This window comes from Genypterus blacodes, unplaced genomic scaffold (assembly GCF_046128005.1).
Source record: "Genypterus blacodes isolate CSIRO-AG114 ecotype Tasmania unplaced genomic scaffold, CSIRO-AGI_Gbla_v1 ptg000012l_1, whole genome shotgun sequence".
In the NCBI taxonomy this organism is placed as follows: domain Eukaryota; kingdom Metazoa; phylum Chordata; class Actinopteri; order Ophidiiformes; family Ophidiidae; genus Genypterus; species Genypterus blacodes.
Window position 1 is genome coordinate 3,684,880 of NW_027466826.1, and position 18,483 is coordinate 3,703,362.

At 44.8% G+C, this 18,483-nt stretch overlaps 1 protein-coding gene across 2 annotated transcripts in view; it reads left to right on the plus strand.

Moving 5' to 3' along the window:
- mcu (mitochondrial calcium uniporter) overlaps positions 1-18,483 on the plus strand; it is a 55,406-nt gene that overhangs the window by 31,973 nt on the left and 4,950 nt on the right. For both annotated transcript variants that reach the window (XM_076164592.1, XM_076164600.1), the window contains exons 3-7: positions 13,659-13,722; positions 15,534-15,704; positions 16,039-16,143; positions 16,277-16,437; positions 16,955-17,158. In XM_076164592.1, the coding sequence (XP_076020707.1) occupies positions 13,659-13,722; positions 15,534-15,704; positions 16,039-16,143; positions 16,277-16,437; positions 16,955-17,158 (705 nt within the window). The remainder of the gene's footprint in view (positions 1-13,658; positions 13,723-15,533; positions 15,705-16,038; positions 16,144-16,276; positions 16,438-16,954; positions 17,159-18,483) is intronic.

Consider the following 18,483-nt stretch of genomic DNA (forward strand, 5'->3'; position numbering starts at 1 on the left):
TCATCACATGCAATGTACACCGCTGTCAGGTTACAGAACATCTACTTTTAAAGTTTGCGGAAAAGAGAATCTTTACAAAAACTTTGTAATATGCCTTTCTGAGTGTGTGCACTAGTTTGAATCACACCATATCAGGGAAAATCACTTCTTCATTTTTAACATTGGCATCACATCAATACGCTTGTCTGTTTTCATCTGTTTTTCTTCTCCGTGTATCGCTTTCATTGATCACAAAATCGATGTTACGAATTCTACGAAGAAAGCCGTTTCCCTTGCATAGCATTATCTGACACTTTCTGTCAGGTGACTGGCAATGGGTTTGAGGACCTATTGATTTTCATGTCTTAAATTCTTGGCAGCTTAAATAGCACCTTTAATAAGGCAAGTCTTCATTACTGTGTAGAGGTTTAGGCTAGTTCAACAAGCTGTATGAAGGAGAAACTCTGATCCAGCAGCTGTTAATATCCTCCTTCAGTCAGTTACTCCACCCATAGCGACAGATTCATAACATACACACAAAAACCTGATTATGACCAATAACGTTCACCATTATTGTCTGAACAGGAAATTCAAGCTTAGAGATTGTTTTCAAATATCAAAACAATGGAAGAAACAAGCGTCTTAACAGTAGAACATCTGTGGTATGTGTCATTGTGTGCTGCAAACTAAAAATTGCCTTTGATTAATGTCTGACAAATTAAAACTGGAACAGTTAGTGCATCTTGTTGTTTTCAATATACTGGAGCGAAACTAGAACCTTACTCCTTGAGCTGAACACAGGAAGATGATGCTTGTTGTCAATGTTGTTAGTTTGATTGTGCTGAAATTGACTGAAGAACCTGCACAGTATAGGTCTGTTGGGTGCATCACTTCCTCTGTGAAGAGGGAACAAACACAGTTGTTGTAACATCTTTTACAAAATAAGAAAGCAAAGCAACGTTTTGCAGCAGCAAGGTACCTGAGTCACTCTACATCATTTTGGAGCTGTTCCTGGACTGAAAGTTGCAGCAATAACTCTGCTGCGGGAGGGAGGGAGGGAGGGAGGGAGGGTGATGGGGACGACTTGGGTGCCCTTGTCTGAGCTCATTCACCCACATCCGTGCTCGACTGAGCCCTGCAGAGAGAGGGGAAGATGGAGGAACGATAGCAGGGGGTTTGTCGAGGGATGGAGGAAGCTGTTGAGGAATATGGAGGGATATGGGAAATGACATTCCAACTGGAAGGAACCGAGGAGGAAAGATGGGAGTGGGTTGAATAATAATTAGGATTAAGACATTGGGACTGGGAGAGTGAGGCTGGATGGATGGATATGGGGACAGGGGGATGACTGGCAGACTTCAGTTTCAGGTCACAGTGTTATTTAGTGGATCTGAAAGAACAGAGATGAGAGGAAGACACAATCTTACAAAGTCAACAGCTATCATTGTGATACAACACCAATATACACTCCTCAGTCTTATCAGACACTCTGGCCTTTGTCTTCCGAGAGTCAAATTGCTATGTGTGTGTTCCACTCATAAGCTTCTTGAGCCAGGGGGGGGGCGGGGGATCATATCAACACGCCTGGCATGAGGAGATGCGTATATCTGCCCGGGACCCCGTTGAGCTCTGTAGACCAGGCTGTCTGTGTATTTGACTTTGCATTTGGCTGGCTGTGACTTTGGTTCCCTGAGCAATGCAGGTGGGCGGACTGACAGGCGGTTCGCAGATGCGGACCCACTTTCCATAAACTGTTGAGGATCTGTGCGAGATCCCCATAGCAGAACTCTGAATAATTAATGTTTGCTGTCTTAGAGTGAAGCTTTTTTATTCGGTGCAGTGGGGAAAAATTTTGTAGTCATAAAAAATTCAGTTTTTGTCAACCTATCAGTAAAAACTGACAGTGTTGACTTTAACACAGAGTTGGTCATCTATGATCGGAAATGTATTGACAGATCTCAATGAAACTTGCTGTGCTTGTTGGACGTGATCCAGGGAAGAATCCATTCAAGTTTGGCATCATTTGGCCTAATTTCAGCGCTATTATAACTACTTTTACATTTCAACCTTTATCTTTTGAACCATAAATCATAGAATCAAAGTGCCTAACTACGTTTTACACCATTTGGCAGTCTCCTCCTACAATTTTGCATCATTTATCACAAAGTTTTATATGTAGAACGCACAGACCAAGCCAGACAAAAGTTAATAGTAAGATTCATCTTTTCCTTTGGATGTTTCTTACTGTTTTTGCTATAATTTAACTGCCAAATGTGAGTGGGCGCCATTCTTCAAAAAAGTGCTGGATCTCATGAATGAATGAATTGGTCGACTGTTAGCAAACTTGGCGGGGATGTGCACTCGCTGCTTATGCAAAAAAAAGAAAAGAAAGAAACATCAATCAACCTGATATTGTGATAATTACAGTTAAAATGTGTTGATGACGAAGGAACCAGAGGGGGAGGAGGGGGATCAGGAGTTAGTCAATAACAGGATGAACATGATCACAGAGCGACAGTCATATGTAGTCACTCTTCTGGCCATTAACTATGCAAACTCATTCATCATTCATGCAGGTAGGAGACACATGTGCCATGATGGAGAAACTACCAAGACAGCAGCAAACGGGCTTCAGTTGTTGGCTGTGGTTCTGCCAGCTTGGCCAAGCAGAGAGCATTGGCCTCCTCACGCATTCTGCTCCTCCGCTGAAAATCTGTGCTGGGTGTAATGAAGCAGCTGGCAAAATGGAGGCAACTTTCTCCTAAGGCCAGAAGAGGGGTTGGCAATGATAGGGGAACACAGGCAATGACTGGTACACCGTGGCAACTTGACAGCAAACTATTTGAGGAGAAGTAAGGATACCATGTGCATTTTATGATGCATATAAACCTAAAACACACACAAACACACATTTAGTAATGTGGCATGGCGCGGCCAAGAAATTTGACACCAGACATCATCATTATTATTATTATTATTTGGAGGCCAGGATGAAAAGCCCTCACCACGTGAAATGAAGCCTGCAGGAGGATGAGAGCTGTGTGAGTCAATGGTTGTGTTCTAGCCTCCTCTCAGCCACAGTACTTCAACACAGAGTCGGCTCCAGCCTGAGGGTCTCACCGCTGTTCATTAGCCCAGAGTTGGCTTTGGCACGCCCGTGTGCCATCTGTCGGCATGTACCGTGGCTAAGTTAAATACTCCGAGTCTCCCTAATTTAACGAAGGGAGCACAGAGGAGCTTTTTCCCAGACATCCCAGATTAGTCTCATAAACCCTCTCGTGACCAGGACAAGACAACTTGAAACAGTGAGCGAGCACTGGCACTCTGGGCATTTCTTAATGGATGCTCCGCTGAACTTTTACTTTACTTTCACAGTCCAAATCTAACCGCAGGCATGACTGAATGTTCATGGTCTTGCGTGTGTGTGTGTATGTGTGTTTTCAAAGGATAGAGGGCAGAAGCAAAAGGCTGTGATGCGAGGTAATAGTGAGATACTTCCTCAAAAGAATCTTTCCCAGACTCAACTCCATAAATAACAATATCCACTTCAGGAAGAGTTCACAGTTGTCTCTGAAATTCTGTATGCTGCCCTGAACGCAGCCTCGCACGCTCGCACACAGCTGAGACACGATCCGCTTGTCATTGCGCAGCCTGTGTCATGGGATTATTCTGCACTTTTACAAGCAGTCTTTTGACCATTTATGGTTGCAGCGGTCATGTTCATAAATAGTCTTTAGTCACTACAGCCGCCTGTATCCTGCTTAGTATGCAAAGGGAGGATGCATAAATGTGTTTTGCATAAAAGGTGACCTTATGAATTGAAATATTTCATTATGGCATTAAATCCGCATGCAGATAGTGTTTAAATGAATTCCACAATTGGTTTTGCAATTAACTTTAATGTTCTTATTAATTCACTACTTCTACATACAAGCTCCAATTTTTATACGACCCCATTCTTTGTTGATGCCACAATCAGATTGAAAATCAATGTTTGTGCCCACACGGCATGCACACAAACCCCCCCTTGTAAACCGTTTAAGCACCAAGTCATGTATCGTGAGTGAACACAGTAATCTGAATTACATCAATGTGTGCGGCCGACAACTCATATTTGCTGTAATTGCATTAAGGATAAAACGCATCGGGGTGCTGATGCGTGTTGAATCTGTTCAGAAGACATTTAAAAGTTTGCGATTTGTTGAGCTGTCTCTTCATTGTTCAGCTTGAATCACCATGAGGTGGTCTGACTAGAGTGGATGGCTTTAGTACCTGCAGGTTAAAGCAAAATGTCACCACCAGTGTGTCCCATTAGCCAGACGACAACGCCTCCTTCACCTCCTACAAGGAGGAAGAAAAACGGTCAGTCCATCAAGATAAGTGCTGAAGCCATCTGGCTGCCTTGATATTTAAATTTGACATTTTCACCAGAGTTTCACTGAATATTTTATCGGACCGGACATTTAATTAGTCAGTGCCGGATGCAAAATAAACCCATTGAACAGCTTTTGTTCATTTTTAACCCTCTCACATAAACGAGAATAAAGGCCTTTTTTTCTTCATGTATTTTCAACCCGACTGAGTTGTAATATGCACAGGAGCAGACAATATTATTAATTAATGTTGATTTTAATCAGATGACTTATAAGGCTTGTGGCTGCGCAATTGTATTTGCCTCGGTGCCAAGTCATCACCTCGGGGTGGGATTATGAAGTGAGCCAAGAGTGGAAGCAGCAGAGGGGCAACGTGGAGAATCTTCCACCCTTCAGCGTCATAGATGAGATATAAATTGATGTTCTTCTTTACAAATGTATGCACTCTAAAGTGAATATTTAATTCAATGTGGATTTAATAAAACTGATCCTAAACAGTGAATGTTGGATGGGGATGTGCTTGCTGCAGGATTAATTCTATAAGGTATCACATTCCTCATACTCAAACGCTAGACTAGAGATTATTTGGAATATTCTGAGCCCAAACATTTTGTAATCCTCAATAGAATATTTGGGTTTGTCCGTTGCCTAAAGCAGCCTTAGCGTTTCTAAACATGTTGAGGATGAATGGGAGGTAGAGTATTGCTTATTTCCAAAGGAGTGTTTTGTCCCCCACTATCTATATGTAATACCAACAATGCATCAGCAAACAATAGGAACCGATTGAGCAAAGTGTAATTCTGTTCTGCGAGGTGTATTTGAAACAGAAATGTAATTCTATCGTGGGTCAGTATCGATAGCAGGCTTTTCAACACAGTAGTGATGGTGGGAGGAGAGTGTGTGAGACTAAGAATTGGATAGTGCTTATTCAGCAGCATTGATTTCTCTGTGAGACAGTATGTGCGGTGTGAAGGAGCTGCAGGCGTCCACCTTCTCCTGAATCTTTATCAGGCCTGTTAGGATCACCAGGAAGATGAGAGCCGGTGTCGAGTGTGTGCATGTGTGTGTGTGTGTGCAGTGCAGGCTGTGTGTGTGCATGCATGCATGCATGCATTCCATAGATGCTGCTGCGTGTCTATGAATGCCAGGTAAGGAATTGCCTGGAAGAGAGGGAAACTACTAAATCTTGGTGAACGTGAAGGGTCCACAGGATCGAGGGAAATATGAAAAGATGATGGATGAAAAGGAGAAGGTCCCACATCCAGTCTACTGTGAGGTTGAGGATTGCGTGACCTGCACTAAAATTAACACTGACACAAGCAGGTAGTGCCATCTGGTGAAGAAGCAATCGCAGAGGGTCTCACTGTGCCTGCAAGACCTAACACACACACACACACACATCTTGTATGCAAACCATGTTTTCACTTCTATCTATGGAATGACTTGAGGAGGTTAGAACATGCAGATGTGGTTTGGATGCAGTTCTCAGCATCATCTATCTAATCAAAACCTTCAATAGTTAGTTACTGATTTCTCAACTGAGGCATTTAAGCCTTGGCCGTTATTCAATAATGCATCAGGTTCCACTGCTGTTGGTCCCTGGGAAGGCAGCCAGCAGCAGTGTGTGTTGCTGTGAGGTGTTGGGGATGTTTGGGGATGTGGGTGGTGTTGGTCTGTGCTCCTTCCAGTCAGTAGATTTTTGATTATTAACTAAAAATCTGAACTTGAAAATTGGGTCCATTCCTTTTAAGTTGATTTTTCTTTTCAAGTTTTTTCTTTTTAGTTTTTTATTTTTTAAGATCAGACATAAAAATCTAGTATCTGTCAAATATTGGCAAATGTACTATCGGGACAATTTTGGAATATCTATAAAACTAAACTAGGCAGTTTCGGGAAAAAAGTCATTATCCTCTTGTTTGCCTAAACAGGCTGTGGTTGGATTTTGTTTTTAAGCTTCGTTTTATTCTTGAGATACTAAAACAAAACTCCCATCAGAAATCCACTGGGCTGGAGGTCGTCCCTGCTGGCTGTTTGAAGCAATGCGCTCCCTAAGCTTGCGTGTCATAAAAATAGATTTCCTCTCAGCTGAGATCTTATCCTGTGGATTAAGCCGGCCATGAGCTCGCATTAATTAATCAAAGTGGGCAATTTATTGAAATTATATAGAAAATCGGGCCAGAAAAATGAACCGCTTGCTTTATCTTGCAGTGATTTTTGATGTTTGAAATTCCTAATCGGGGGGGAGGGGGGGGGTGTTTACACTGTCGACTGCAATGCAGTGGAGAGATGAGATTGGTTTGGGTTTTCATATGAGGCGCTGTGCTTTGTCACGCTCTCCCTCGCAATGCATAGGCAGAAATTGCCTAATACTGTGGCTGTTCTTAGAATGTGATTACAGATTTTATATCTGTTAATAGCTTTTTACCAGGCGAGGACAATAGCGGAAAGAGAATAGGCGGTGTTTCCCTTGTTACATAAGCTTGTCACTGCCTAGAAAAAAGTGAGTGATTACTGTCACTGTATTGAAATCCACTTTCCTCCGTAGCAGTTACAGAGTGCTGACGTTATCTGGGTAGATGTTTCCTTTTGTCTCTATTTCTAAAGGGAAGGAGTGTGTGTGCGTGCATGGGATTGTGAATGTGAGCGTGTTCAGATGAAGAGCAGCTGTGCGTCTCTACTTCATAAACCCACAGTGGGGGTGTGTGAGCTGGCAGGTAGCTGAGTGGACAGGACCTCAGGAGCAGGTTAGAGAGCTGAGATGACACAGAAGACAGGACACGTCAGCTGTACTGCACCAACACCCCCTCATACCTGTTATATAGTGTGAAGAGCCCCGGGGCAGCTGTTTTAGAGGGGTTAAGATCAGTCAAGTTTAGCCACTTTCACATCTTGTAAGCATCTGTTCATCTAAGCCTGTGCTGAACTGTCAAGACTGTCCTCATAAGCATTATTTACCTCTATAATTGTGCTTATGTCTGGCAGAAGGATTCTCCAGATTTTGAATACATTTTGTAGATGGGTGGAATTTACTCAAGGAAGACATTGGGCCCATGATTGACATTTGCTTATTTCCCCAAAACCCAAGATATCTTCAGACGTGCGTTTCCTTCAGACGCGGCTCAGCCCAGATCCATATTAGATGTGGGTCTGGTGGATTAAAATGTGTTGTTCATCCCCTGGATGTGTCAGTTTGGGCACGCGGGAGCTTTCCAACACGCTTCAGTTTCTCATTCGATATGGTTGAGTTGCACGAGTTGAGATTTAAAATTTGAACCATGCATAACATATTGATTGTGTTAACTTCCCGGTTCTGCGTTGAGAAGCTTCTTATCTGGTTGCTGTTGATAGATATGGGCATCTACCACAGTATCAAATGGTTTTGTGATAGTTTTGTTTATAGCGGTTATGGTTATGGTTCCAGGTAAAATGGAGCCTAAAGTCCCAGTGTGCACAGTGATCAAAAGAAGGATGTCGAGTAGAGGTATGCACTTTTTGAGTCATTCAGTCGTAAACACAAAGTGATACACGCATTTGCTTTTATTCAATCTTCGTTTCAAAGGGCACAATGTAACTTTTGACAAAAGAAGTGACTGCACGATGTTAACAAACAAATACCGCCACCACCACAGTCTGGCGTGTGTGCCTGTGAATAGAGACGTACAAACACACCCGAGCTGTCTCACTGCAGTGGAGCGTGGAGTGTGTGCTTGGCGCGGAGCCAAGAGTGGATCAGGGAGAGACGCTCTCACTAAATACCTGCTATTACAATGAGACAACACTAGGGGAGCTTGGGCTTCTTTTACACCAAGTTAATAATGAGAGAAATAATGTCAAGAGAGAGATTTTGAAATCATGACAAATGACTAAGAACGTGTTTCGATGCAGATTCCCGGTAGGCTTGGTGTGATATTTCCAATTTAACAGCTCATAAACCGCATTTGCTTCCGTTTTAACAATCCACACATAATTAGTCCCCACAGTTAAATCAAGTGTCTCAGCTGGTTGTTGGTGATGACTTAGATCCTTGTTAATATCAGCTGGCAGTGAATCAAAGGAATGGCAAAGAAACTTTACTTAACATAGGATCTTTACTCATCCGATTATTTATCCACCTCGAGGATGATGGATGGACCCGTTGACTCACTGGTCCCTGTCTGTCGTGTGACCGGGTTTGCATTGATCCGCCCAGCGCACAAACCAGTGACCTCTCGTTGACCCTACCTTGACCATGCGCTCCTCTCCGGGCCTCACATGTCGTAATAGCATGATGAAACGCATCGCATCTCCTTGACCCTCAACTTTATCACATTGACTTTTGAAATTGATCCCCGGCAAGCTCGATAGTAAATACATCCAGGCTTTCTTACGTCCAACATTAAAGTAGATTAGAAAGGAAGGGATTCCGAGCGTGAGAATGAGGCGTGTGTGTGTGCAGCTACGCCGCAATGGAATGCCCTTTAAGTTATACGGGCTTATGTGTGTGTTTATGAAAGATATGTTGGTGCCAGCGCCCGACCGCCCGCATTATCTGGCCTGCAGGCTGCACCCTGGACAGCACATTACAGAGTAGATGGATGCAGCTATTGCGTAGATAAATGACGGGGGGGGTTTCCAGTCTAGAAGAAGGGCACCGTGTAATGGGAATTATGTCAGTGGTGTTATTCCTCAACATTGGTCTCCCACTTGCAGACATGCGTACTCTAATCCATACCAGATTCCCCCTGCAGTGTGTCTGTGGAGATAAAACATTTAAGCTGCTGTGTCATTTGGTCAGGTCTCTCACTAAGGACACACACCAAGAAGTAGTCATTCCACAAGTTTTGTAGCTCAGAGGGCGTTTTTTTGAAAAATAAATGGAAATAGCCTCTGGGGATGTTTCTCATCATCTCAAATATTCCCACATAATCCATCAGCCCTCAAAATAGACCCGCAAACTCTCTCTGAATCTGTATTTGTGTCTAGGGAGGAACGAAAGTAATAAATGTTGCAAATTTCTCCACATAAATAATCTGCACTAAAACATATTCGAATTCATGAATACAAGAATGTGATTATGTTGTCCGACTCCATCGCAGGCGAAGGGAAACGGTCGTCGTCGTCGCTGCACACAGAGACGATATTGATAGCCGGGCTGTAGCTGCAGCAGTTTCACACTGGAATGTGTGTGTGTGTGAATGTGTTAATGGGTTCTCTTCTGAGAGCTGGCAAAGCTTGTACGCCTTCGTTACCGGTCAGTCGCGAGGATGATTAATTTTAACTGCAGATTGCAAAGGTTATTACAGAATGTTGGACTCCTGCAGAGGGTGAGACATTTTTAGTGCTGTGGAGCTTTGCGCTTTCCTTTTCTTATGTGATTTCTTATTCCTTCTTGTTCTTATCAGAGAGGCATTATCTTTTCATGTCTGAGGATATTCAGTAGTGTCCTTAGGTCTGCTTACTAAAGGCACGTGGACTCACACACATACACACGCCACACACACACACACACACACACACAAGCGGGGTGAAATGCGGTGGAAGTTTAAGCGCAGTGCAGATGAGAATTGAGCGGCGATCTAACCGGCACATCAGGATTCAGTGAGGGTAAGATGGGGATGGAGAAGGAGGAGGGAGAGTTGACGGCGAGGGGCAACCCCCCTTTCTAGACGAGGGATTCCTTTACTGCAGTGATCAGCAGTCCACCCCGCCCCCTTCCTCACTCCCCCTCTCCCTGCTCTCTGGTTTTTCTCACACTGGCAGCTCACTCGTTTCTCTTTTATCCCCCTCCCTCGCTCTCTTTCTGGTACCCTTAATCCTTCCTCCCCTCTCTCTCTCGCCCACCGCCCCTCTCCTTCATTTGCACACACTACAGTCACGTTTCTGCAGGGAGGGCCGTCTGCGTTGGGCTCCTACTACATGCAGCACATGGTTTGGTAATGCACTCTAAACACGACTCACGAGTCACGCTCTTTGACTCCGGCCTACATTTATCTCCGTCTCTCCCGAGCTGCACCTCCATTTATCCTCTCTCTCTCTCTCTCTCCCCCCCTCTCTCTCTCTCCCCCCCTCCCTATCTCCGTTCTGTCCATCTTCCTCTTCCCCCCTTTTTTGTGTTTTGCCCTTTCTTAGCTGTACGACATTGATTCCAAGGTTGCTGTGCTATTGACTGCTGCTACGCTGTTAAATATTTCAGGCAGCATTTCAGTGGCTGTGTGCCGAGGGAGAGGAGGGGGGGAAGAAGGGGGGGGGGGGGGGGGCTCCCTTTGCTCAGACGCTGTGGAAGTAGTGCTGACAAACCGACTTGTGAACAGACGGGCGCACCTGCAACAGAGGTACACTTCAACGCACGTGTCACTCCACACTTGGTGAGCACAGATGGACTTGCACATGCACATCCGTGCGTGTTCGCTGGCAGACACCACTCCCTCCATTTGCATATGTTTGTAGTGCTGCCCTGCCTCAGCGTGCGTGGGTTGGTGTTGGTGATATCTCGGTTATCTAGAGGAACTCCTCTCCCCCTGCCGTTTAACAGGGACGATAATGAAAGGACACAGACGGAGCCGCGCTGGTCTGCCCTGTGCAGACTGGGACTGTTATTCAACACCAGCCAGAACACCTCATGTCAGCATCTCGTCTGATCAGCACACTAATCACTGTTTGGCTGCCCCTTAGTTTCTGGGCCATGGGAATTTTATCACTATACTCTTTGAACGCGCACAGACACACACACACACACACACACACACACACAGCCATTGCAGCAGTATTCAGGCTTCTGGGGGCTATTTGGTGTCAAAAATAAATTTCACAACTCTGATGCCTGTGCTCAGACTACTGTGGTCCCTGTGGTGGTTCTTAGTTTACAGTGGATGTCGCTGTAGAAGTCCTGTGTTTACTGTTGCAGTGGTGGCAGTGGCGGTGTTGTTCCGAGACTTAGAAGGTCTCTAATTTGGGGCTTTGTGTTTGCTGATGATGAAAAACAGAAAGTTCACCCTCGCCAGATATTTTTTATTTCCCTCGTGGGAGGGAAGCATGAATACAACACGAGCAGAGTGAACACTCAGCAGGGGCTGCATCTGGATACTCACTGTGCCTCTCAATGTCTGGACAGTGTTGCATTGCTGTTGACGTCCCAAATGTTTACCGTCAGACACGTCCTCATTACTCGCACTTACAGCTGCCTGATGCGTATGGACTCAAACCTAAACCTTACTTTTTAGACTCAATCGGTCCACAGTGGAGTTGTGATTGGCAGCCAGGACATTTAATCAGCAAACTTTTGCGTGGCAGCTCTGTTTCTCTGAGCTTCTGACACAGTGCTGTTCCTCTGTTTGATGCTCAGAAGTGAAAGGCCACTCTGCTGGGGCCTCTCGAACTTAAGACATCGATTATTTGCATATTTCCAGCATTTCTGTTGCCCTGGGTGGGTTTTAATCTGGCAGTGCAGACAATTCAGATAGTGTTTGGCAACCTGTCAGTCAGCATGTGAACGATCTGATACAGAGCTTTTCTTTTACTGATAATGGCTCCATTATACATCCCAAGCCCCTGGTTTGCACTGAGCAAACTGTTCATTCTCAACACGTGGGCTTCCTCTATTGTTGCCAGGGATACATGATAACATCTGGCCTTAGCAGCCAGACCAGTGACATTTGCCGCCCAACATTAGTGTTGAAGTTGATCGGTTGCCTGCTCCTGCTGAGTAAGGAGATGCTGTGAGAGGATCAGATAGCCGCAGTGCCTGTGTTTCATTCTAGGTGCTACAGATCTAGGGAAAAGAATTGCGGTGGCGACACAACACGAAGCACACACAAACGCACACACTCTAACACACACCTGCAGCTCTCCGGGGCATCATTTAATACCTCAGTGTGGGCTGAAGGCAGTTGGGGTTACATTCATAAAAGAGACGCTGCACTTTGAGTCTCCTATAAACTGTTATGGTTCGGTTCACTAAGGGTATGAATTTTTGTTTACCGGGAAAATTTATCTTGCTGCAATTCTATGCAGGAGTGCTGTGGATGCTTGAGGCAGACCGGGTCGGATCAGGTCTATTAGAAGCCGTGGAGAGACGGGGTGTGAAAGAAGCAGAGTGTCGGTTGCAGTAGAAACAAGGAGCCAGAGTAAATAGATGTGTTGGGGGGAAAAGAGGCTCTGAGCTCCTGGGAGTGTGTGTGTGTATAGTGCAAACACAGCACTGCAGCATGGCAAGTTGCATGACTTCTGGCAACATCTTTTCACATTGTGTAATAAGTCACTAGTCATAATGAAAAAAAAATAGACATCCAGTCCAGATCCACACACACACAAACTGATCCAGGTGTCAGGACACATGACTCTACCACTAATATATGGCCAAGTTGATGCTGGTTCAGCATTTTGATCTTAATGGATATCTGCACAATACATTTGCATAATTAATCGTTTTGCACATCAAATTTCATTGGCTGGCTTTATATTGACAAAACAAATATGAAATCTGACAATTCTTGGGTCTTGGGAACTCTTGGGATCTGTGGAGCTTTTCTTTGTAGTGTAGTGAAAGTATGCAGTGTTTTGTCTGTGTATGTGGACATATAGGGACTAAATCTTCAATCAGAACTTGATTGACCGCTGGTGCTCCTCTTGGTTCATTTCCCGTGTCTCCTCCTCCTCAGCAGACTTCTCCTTTCTGTTAAGGAGAAGGAAACCCAGCAGCTGGAGGAAACCCAGCAGCTGATCTTCTGCCTTATAGGGACTCGGCAGAAAAGGCGACCATCGCTGTAATTCCCAACATAGCGCCACAGCCCACATGGACACTCCCATTTGAAAAGTCTTCCTCCTCCCCTCATTCCTGCTCTGCTCCCTCAGCTTCTCGCATAAGTGGAGAATTCATACTGAACCACTTTGTTATTCAGGGATACGTTTTTTTTCTTCTTCTGTGTCTCCCTCTGTGACATTTCCATCAAAGTTGTGTGGTTTTTGTGTGAGGATTGTGGTGCACGTGGACCTGATCTTGGAAGAATGTGGCTCAGTCTGTGTCATCAGAACATTGTACAGTGTTTCCATGATTGGGCAGCTGCAGTGGGAGTGGCTCCATTCCTTATATGGGAACATTTTAGAGCCTGGAGCAGAAGGGAGCCATTTTAAAACATAACACCTGGTCAGTCTCACACTTAAGTAGTTAAACAAAATAAATGGCTTAGATGTTATGGTCGTCTCATCTGATGGTCGCATCTCTCAGCGCCTCCAGCTGACGGGGACTGAAATGTTCAATGTGATGATGAAATGAAAGATGATGAGATAAGTGAGATGAAATTCTATTAACCTTGTGGTCTCTCCTTGCAGGTTTGGAGGGGCGCCCCCTCATGGCACGGCCAGAGACTTTTGTGTACCTCTGCTGCTCCAGCGGGTAAGACCACATGTCCTCTCACTCCCTTACACCTCACATGCTGCTCAGCCAATCTGAGCCCACACCTTCTGCAGTTTACTTATTTATACCCATATGGGCTACAAGCGGCTCTCGGGCAGAAAGCAACGGATGCTTGGGTTTCCCTTGTTAGAGAAAACGCAAACATGCTCTCTCTGCTCTGTCTGAGAGAAAAAAGCTCTGAGCTGGAGATGAATTCAGCATTGATCAGGCAAGAGACGCTCATATGGAGTTAACAGCCAGAAGTCATTAATATGGAATCTGTGTCAAGCGGCATCTGCTCGTTTGTGTGAAAGGCGGGGGAGATGAAGAGAACCAACACTGTGTGTGTGTGTGTGTGGTGGTGGTGGTGAGGGGGGGTGAGGATGTCTGAAAAGAGAAGCAGCATTGCAGAGCGTGCTGATTTGATTTTAAATCAGACTTTAATAGCTGTGCAATTGGAGTGTGGAGACAGGCAGGCAGGCAGTCAGAGGATCCTCGTATTTTAAAGCCCGTCTCTGTGATGACGCCGTATAACAGGACGGAGGGAGCAGGTGCAGGAAGAGAACAGCTCAGCCACTTGGGGCAAGATGTCAAATCGTTGCTGTAATAGAGTGTAAAATGAAATATATGTGCAGCTATGTGCCGCCGCGTTTCCTAACTTGGTCAAGACTCTCTTGAAAGCGATCGGGAGTGGTTTTGCTGGTGACAGTCGCAATTCCTCAGTTCTCGGTGTGAACCCAGGCGGAGATGTGCTGATTCACTGCAGTGGTCCTGAGGAGGAGGCAGAGGTTGTCGGGTGCAGCCTGGATCACCTGTGTCTGTGGGCTGGCAGCCCTGTGCGTTGATTCATTTCTCTGTCATTGGGGACCACTCAGCATGATAATGGTATAAGCTGTGCAGGCTCATTATATAACCGGAGTTTGGTTATGGACCAGTAGAGCTGCATTAAGAGACCATTATTGTTGTTATACTAGAAAATTATGTTACTGGGCAGAACAGTGACTTGTATGCTTGGAACCACAAGGACTCCTTATGCATTAATGTGACATAATAGCCAGAGAGTTCCAAATGGAATCATTTTTCTTTATAGCAGACGTGAATAGCTGCATTGAAAGGCCAAAACGAGAAAGGAATAAACTGTAATCTACCTCAATAATGTTTTATTTATCACAAGCATCAATATGAGGCCTTGTCGCCTTTCATAAGAGCTCATAATACTACATCATAAGTGCACATATAGTCATATTAGACATAAACATGTAGCAATTGCATAGATTATCAAATTCGAGTGGTGTTAAGCATCAGTAGAAGTGAAACGCTGTTATATAAACTGTCACAGCATGTGTTCTGTAAAGTAGAGCACAAAATTCATCCAGACCTTAAAAAAGTCCTAAAGTTGATTCCCATGGCTAATGTGGTAAACCCGGCCAAGGTGATTCTCCATGAGTGTTGTCGCAAAGTGCCAAGAATGATGTGACTGTGCAGCTTGAGGGATATTGACTGTGGCGAGGGTTGCGTCCAGCTCATATGTAGGCTATGTGCTTCAGCTCCAGGGCTGCTCTGGTTGTTGGAACTCCTCAGACAGATGGAGCTGCTGCTGCACTGCCCCCTGCTGGGGCGCCTCCGTACCTCAGCTCGGTCAATCAGATTTATACATGCCATTTGGAGAAAGACACCTTTACTGGGTTCCACAACAGAGTGCATGAAAGCTTTTCCCCCCATATTCAACCATCGTATATTAATTTTACACTTTTTGGAGAGGGGCCATTTGCCTCTGTGTGACGCTGCTTTTTTGCTTCCCTGCCCCTCAGAGGTGACGGTGGTGTATCAGAATGGGCTGCCAGTGATCTCCGTCAGTTTGCCGTCCAGGCGAGAGCGCTGCCAGTTCACCCTTAAGCCACTCAGCGACTGCGTGGGAGTGTTCCTGCAGCAGCTGCAGGAGGAGGACAGAGGCATCGACAGGGTAGCCATCTACTCCATAGGTATGATCACAAGCATGTGGATATACAGTACACGCGCACACACACACACACACACACACAACACAATGCTACATCCATTTACGTATACACACACACTTACAGCCTCTCAGATGTTAAGTGTTCCTGTTGCTCTATCTTTATGTTAAATACTCTGCATGCTCATACGGTCCTGGTCTGCTTTTACCTCTGTTGAAAATCAGACAGCCTGATTATCAAGAGAAGTTAAGTGTGTTTCAAGTGGCTAATGCTCAGCTCTCTGTCTCTGCCATTCTGTCTGTCTGTCTGGTTGTCTGTCTCCATTTTGCTCCCTCCCCCTCTCTCTCTCGTTGTGCAGATGGAGCGAGGGTTGCCTCCTCCACAGGTATAGACATTCTGCTGCTGGATGATTTCAAGCTTGTCATCAATGATACCACACACCTAGTGCGGCCACCAAGGAGAGGTGAGGCCGGGGTAAAGTAAAGAGACGGGCCGGCGTCATTCCTTCACCATCAAGTCAATGAAAGAGATGGTTTCTTGGTAGTAAGCGGAGCATAGGAAACCCTATCAAATGTCTTTGTGTGTGTGTTTCCCAGATCTGCTGCCCCACGAGGAGGCGGATAGGCTGAATGACGTCAAGTTTCTGGTCCAGCAGCTCTACACCACCCTGCGTATCGAGGAGCACCAACTCTGCAAAGAACGTGATCTGACTGGACGACTGGAGGACCTCAACTCTCAGCTCCGCCCCCTAGAGAAGGTTTGAGTCCACATTTAACACACACACACACTCGGCAGTCACTTCACTTCAATCAATATTTACTCTAAAATGTCAGAATGCCTAAACATGTGTGACCGTGCGGTTAATTGAACATCCTTAATGTGCAACTTCGGGAATTAATTACCTCATTATGTTGAGACATTAAAATGTTTTCTCATAATCATGACTTCATAATTTCCTGATTACAAATTATAATCTTGTGGTTCCGCATTTCGTCTTGTCATTTCAAAATGTTGATTTAATTATGTCTCCATCTCGAGATATTAAGCACATTTCCTTTCAGTCATAATTGACTGTCCATAAGTCATCGCTATGGACAACGGGCATAGAGATAATTAGGATTTAGGTTTCTCTCTCTGGGCTTCTATCTCTGGGCTTCTGTTTGGCAGCCAAAAACATTTTTACATGGTGTTGTCCTTGTTTCTCATTAGAATATGAATAAATATTCATTCTTGTAATTCGGTTTGCCTCACTCACGACACGCTTGACTGTGTAGGTGAAGGAGGAGTTGTGTAGGAAGGCAGAACGCCGTACAACCTGGGTGCTGTGGGGCGGCATGGCGTACATGGCCACCCAGTTTGGCATCCTGGCCAGGCTGACCTGGTGGGAGTACTCCTGGGATATCATGGAGCCCGTCACATACTTCATCACCTATGGCACAGCTATGGCCATGTATGCATACTTTGTGCTCACACGCCAGGTAAGAAACAAGACGTAATCAATCATACCACCTAGTGTACATGCTATATTTTAGGAGTGTACATAAAAACAATTTGAAGTAAGCAATATTGCACAAGACAGAACAAAGGTGCTGCCGGTTGCCAAGCAATCTGCAAACTGACTGCCAAAATGTCAACCGTAACAATGTGATAAACCTCATTCATATTATTAATACAAGCAGTGAAAACCCGCTGCTGTCGTGGGAAAATCTCACAAAAAACTCCCAAGATGCAGTAAAGTGAGACATCCTCAGCGTTGTTTGGCTGAATTCCTACTGACATCGTACCAGATTGTAATTATTTAATCAATACTGTCGTATCTTTGACTTTAGAATCAATTTTCCTTTTTGGTTTGTGGTTACACCCCTTTCATATTGATTAGGCATCAAGTTTTACCTTAATTCCTAATGTCACTCATTGGGCCTATTAAAGTATTCATATCTCTTTGAAAGGTAGTCAAACACAACGCTTTAGGTGATGGTACAGAAAGAAGTGAGAAGGTGAATAGATAGTATAGTGTTATACCTACAACGCAGGCTTAAACATTTGTTTTGACTACACATGTTGGCAGCTTATTAGATGTCTTGTTTGCAAGTTCAAAAGTCTACCAGCTGGTGTGGAAGAACTTAAGACTTAATATGGAGCCGAGTGCTGCTCTGAGTAGATTCGCATAATGCAGAGGCTCAAATGCAACATCATGCAATCAAAATGATGTAATCTCGAGACTGACCTCCACAAGTAACCAATCCGTGTGCTCCGTTATGCCTTACTGAAACAAACTCTCGGTAGAGCATTCAAGTGTGGGTGTTCTTGATGTAGACGGAAACCAGTTAGAGGCCTGAAAACCGTGAAGTTCAACAACAAACCACATCAGCAGGAAGTTTGAGAAGGATCCTCTCCCAATGTGTCCGTCCCTCCCAGTCATGTGCAAAATCATCAAAGTAAAAACAATAAGTGGTGTGTGTGTGTGGAAGCGTTTAAAATTTTCCTAGAGCTTTTTTTTTTTACTTCCACTGACTGCAGCGTCTTGCCGTCATCTACTTTCCAAGTTATATGCAAGTCGGCTCAAATAAGCCTCTTATCTCTGCTTACATGCACATAAAGAATAAAGAAGTCGTCTCTTATGTTCTTGAGATGAGACGAGACACGTGAAAAATCTAATCAATGGAGCCTGCAGCGGAGTCGAGGCGGCAGAAAGCGTCACACGATGTCTGAGTCTCAGTCAGAGACCTTGTTAGAAGGAAACTTAATACGGTACTGCATGGTGGAGTGAATGATTCTCCTCTGTTTTTGTAAACTCCACACA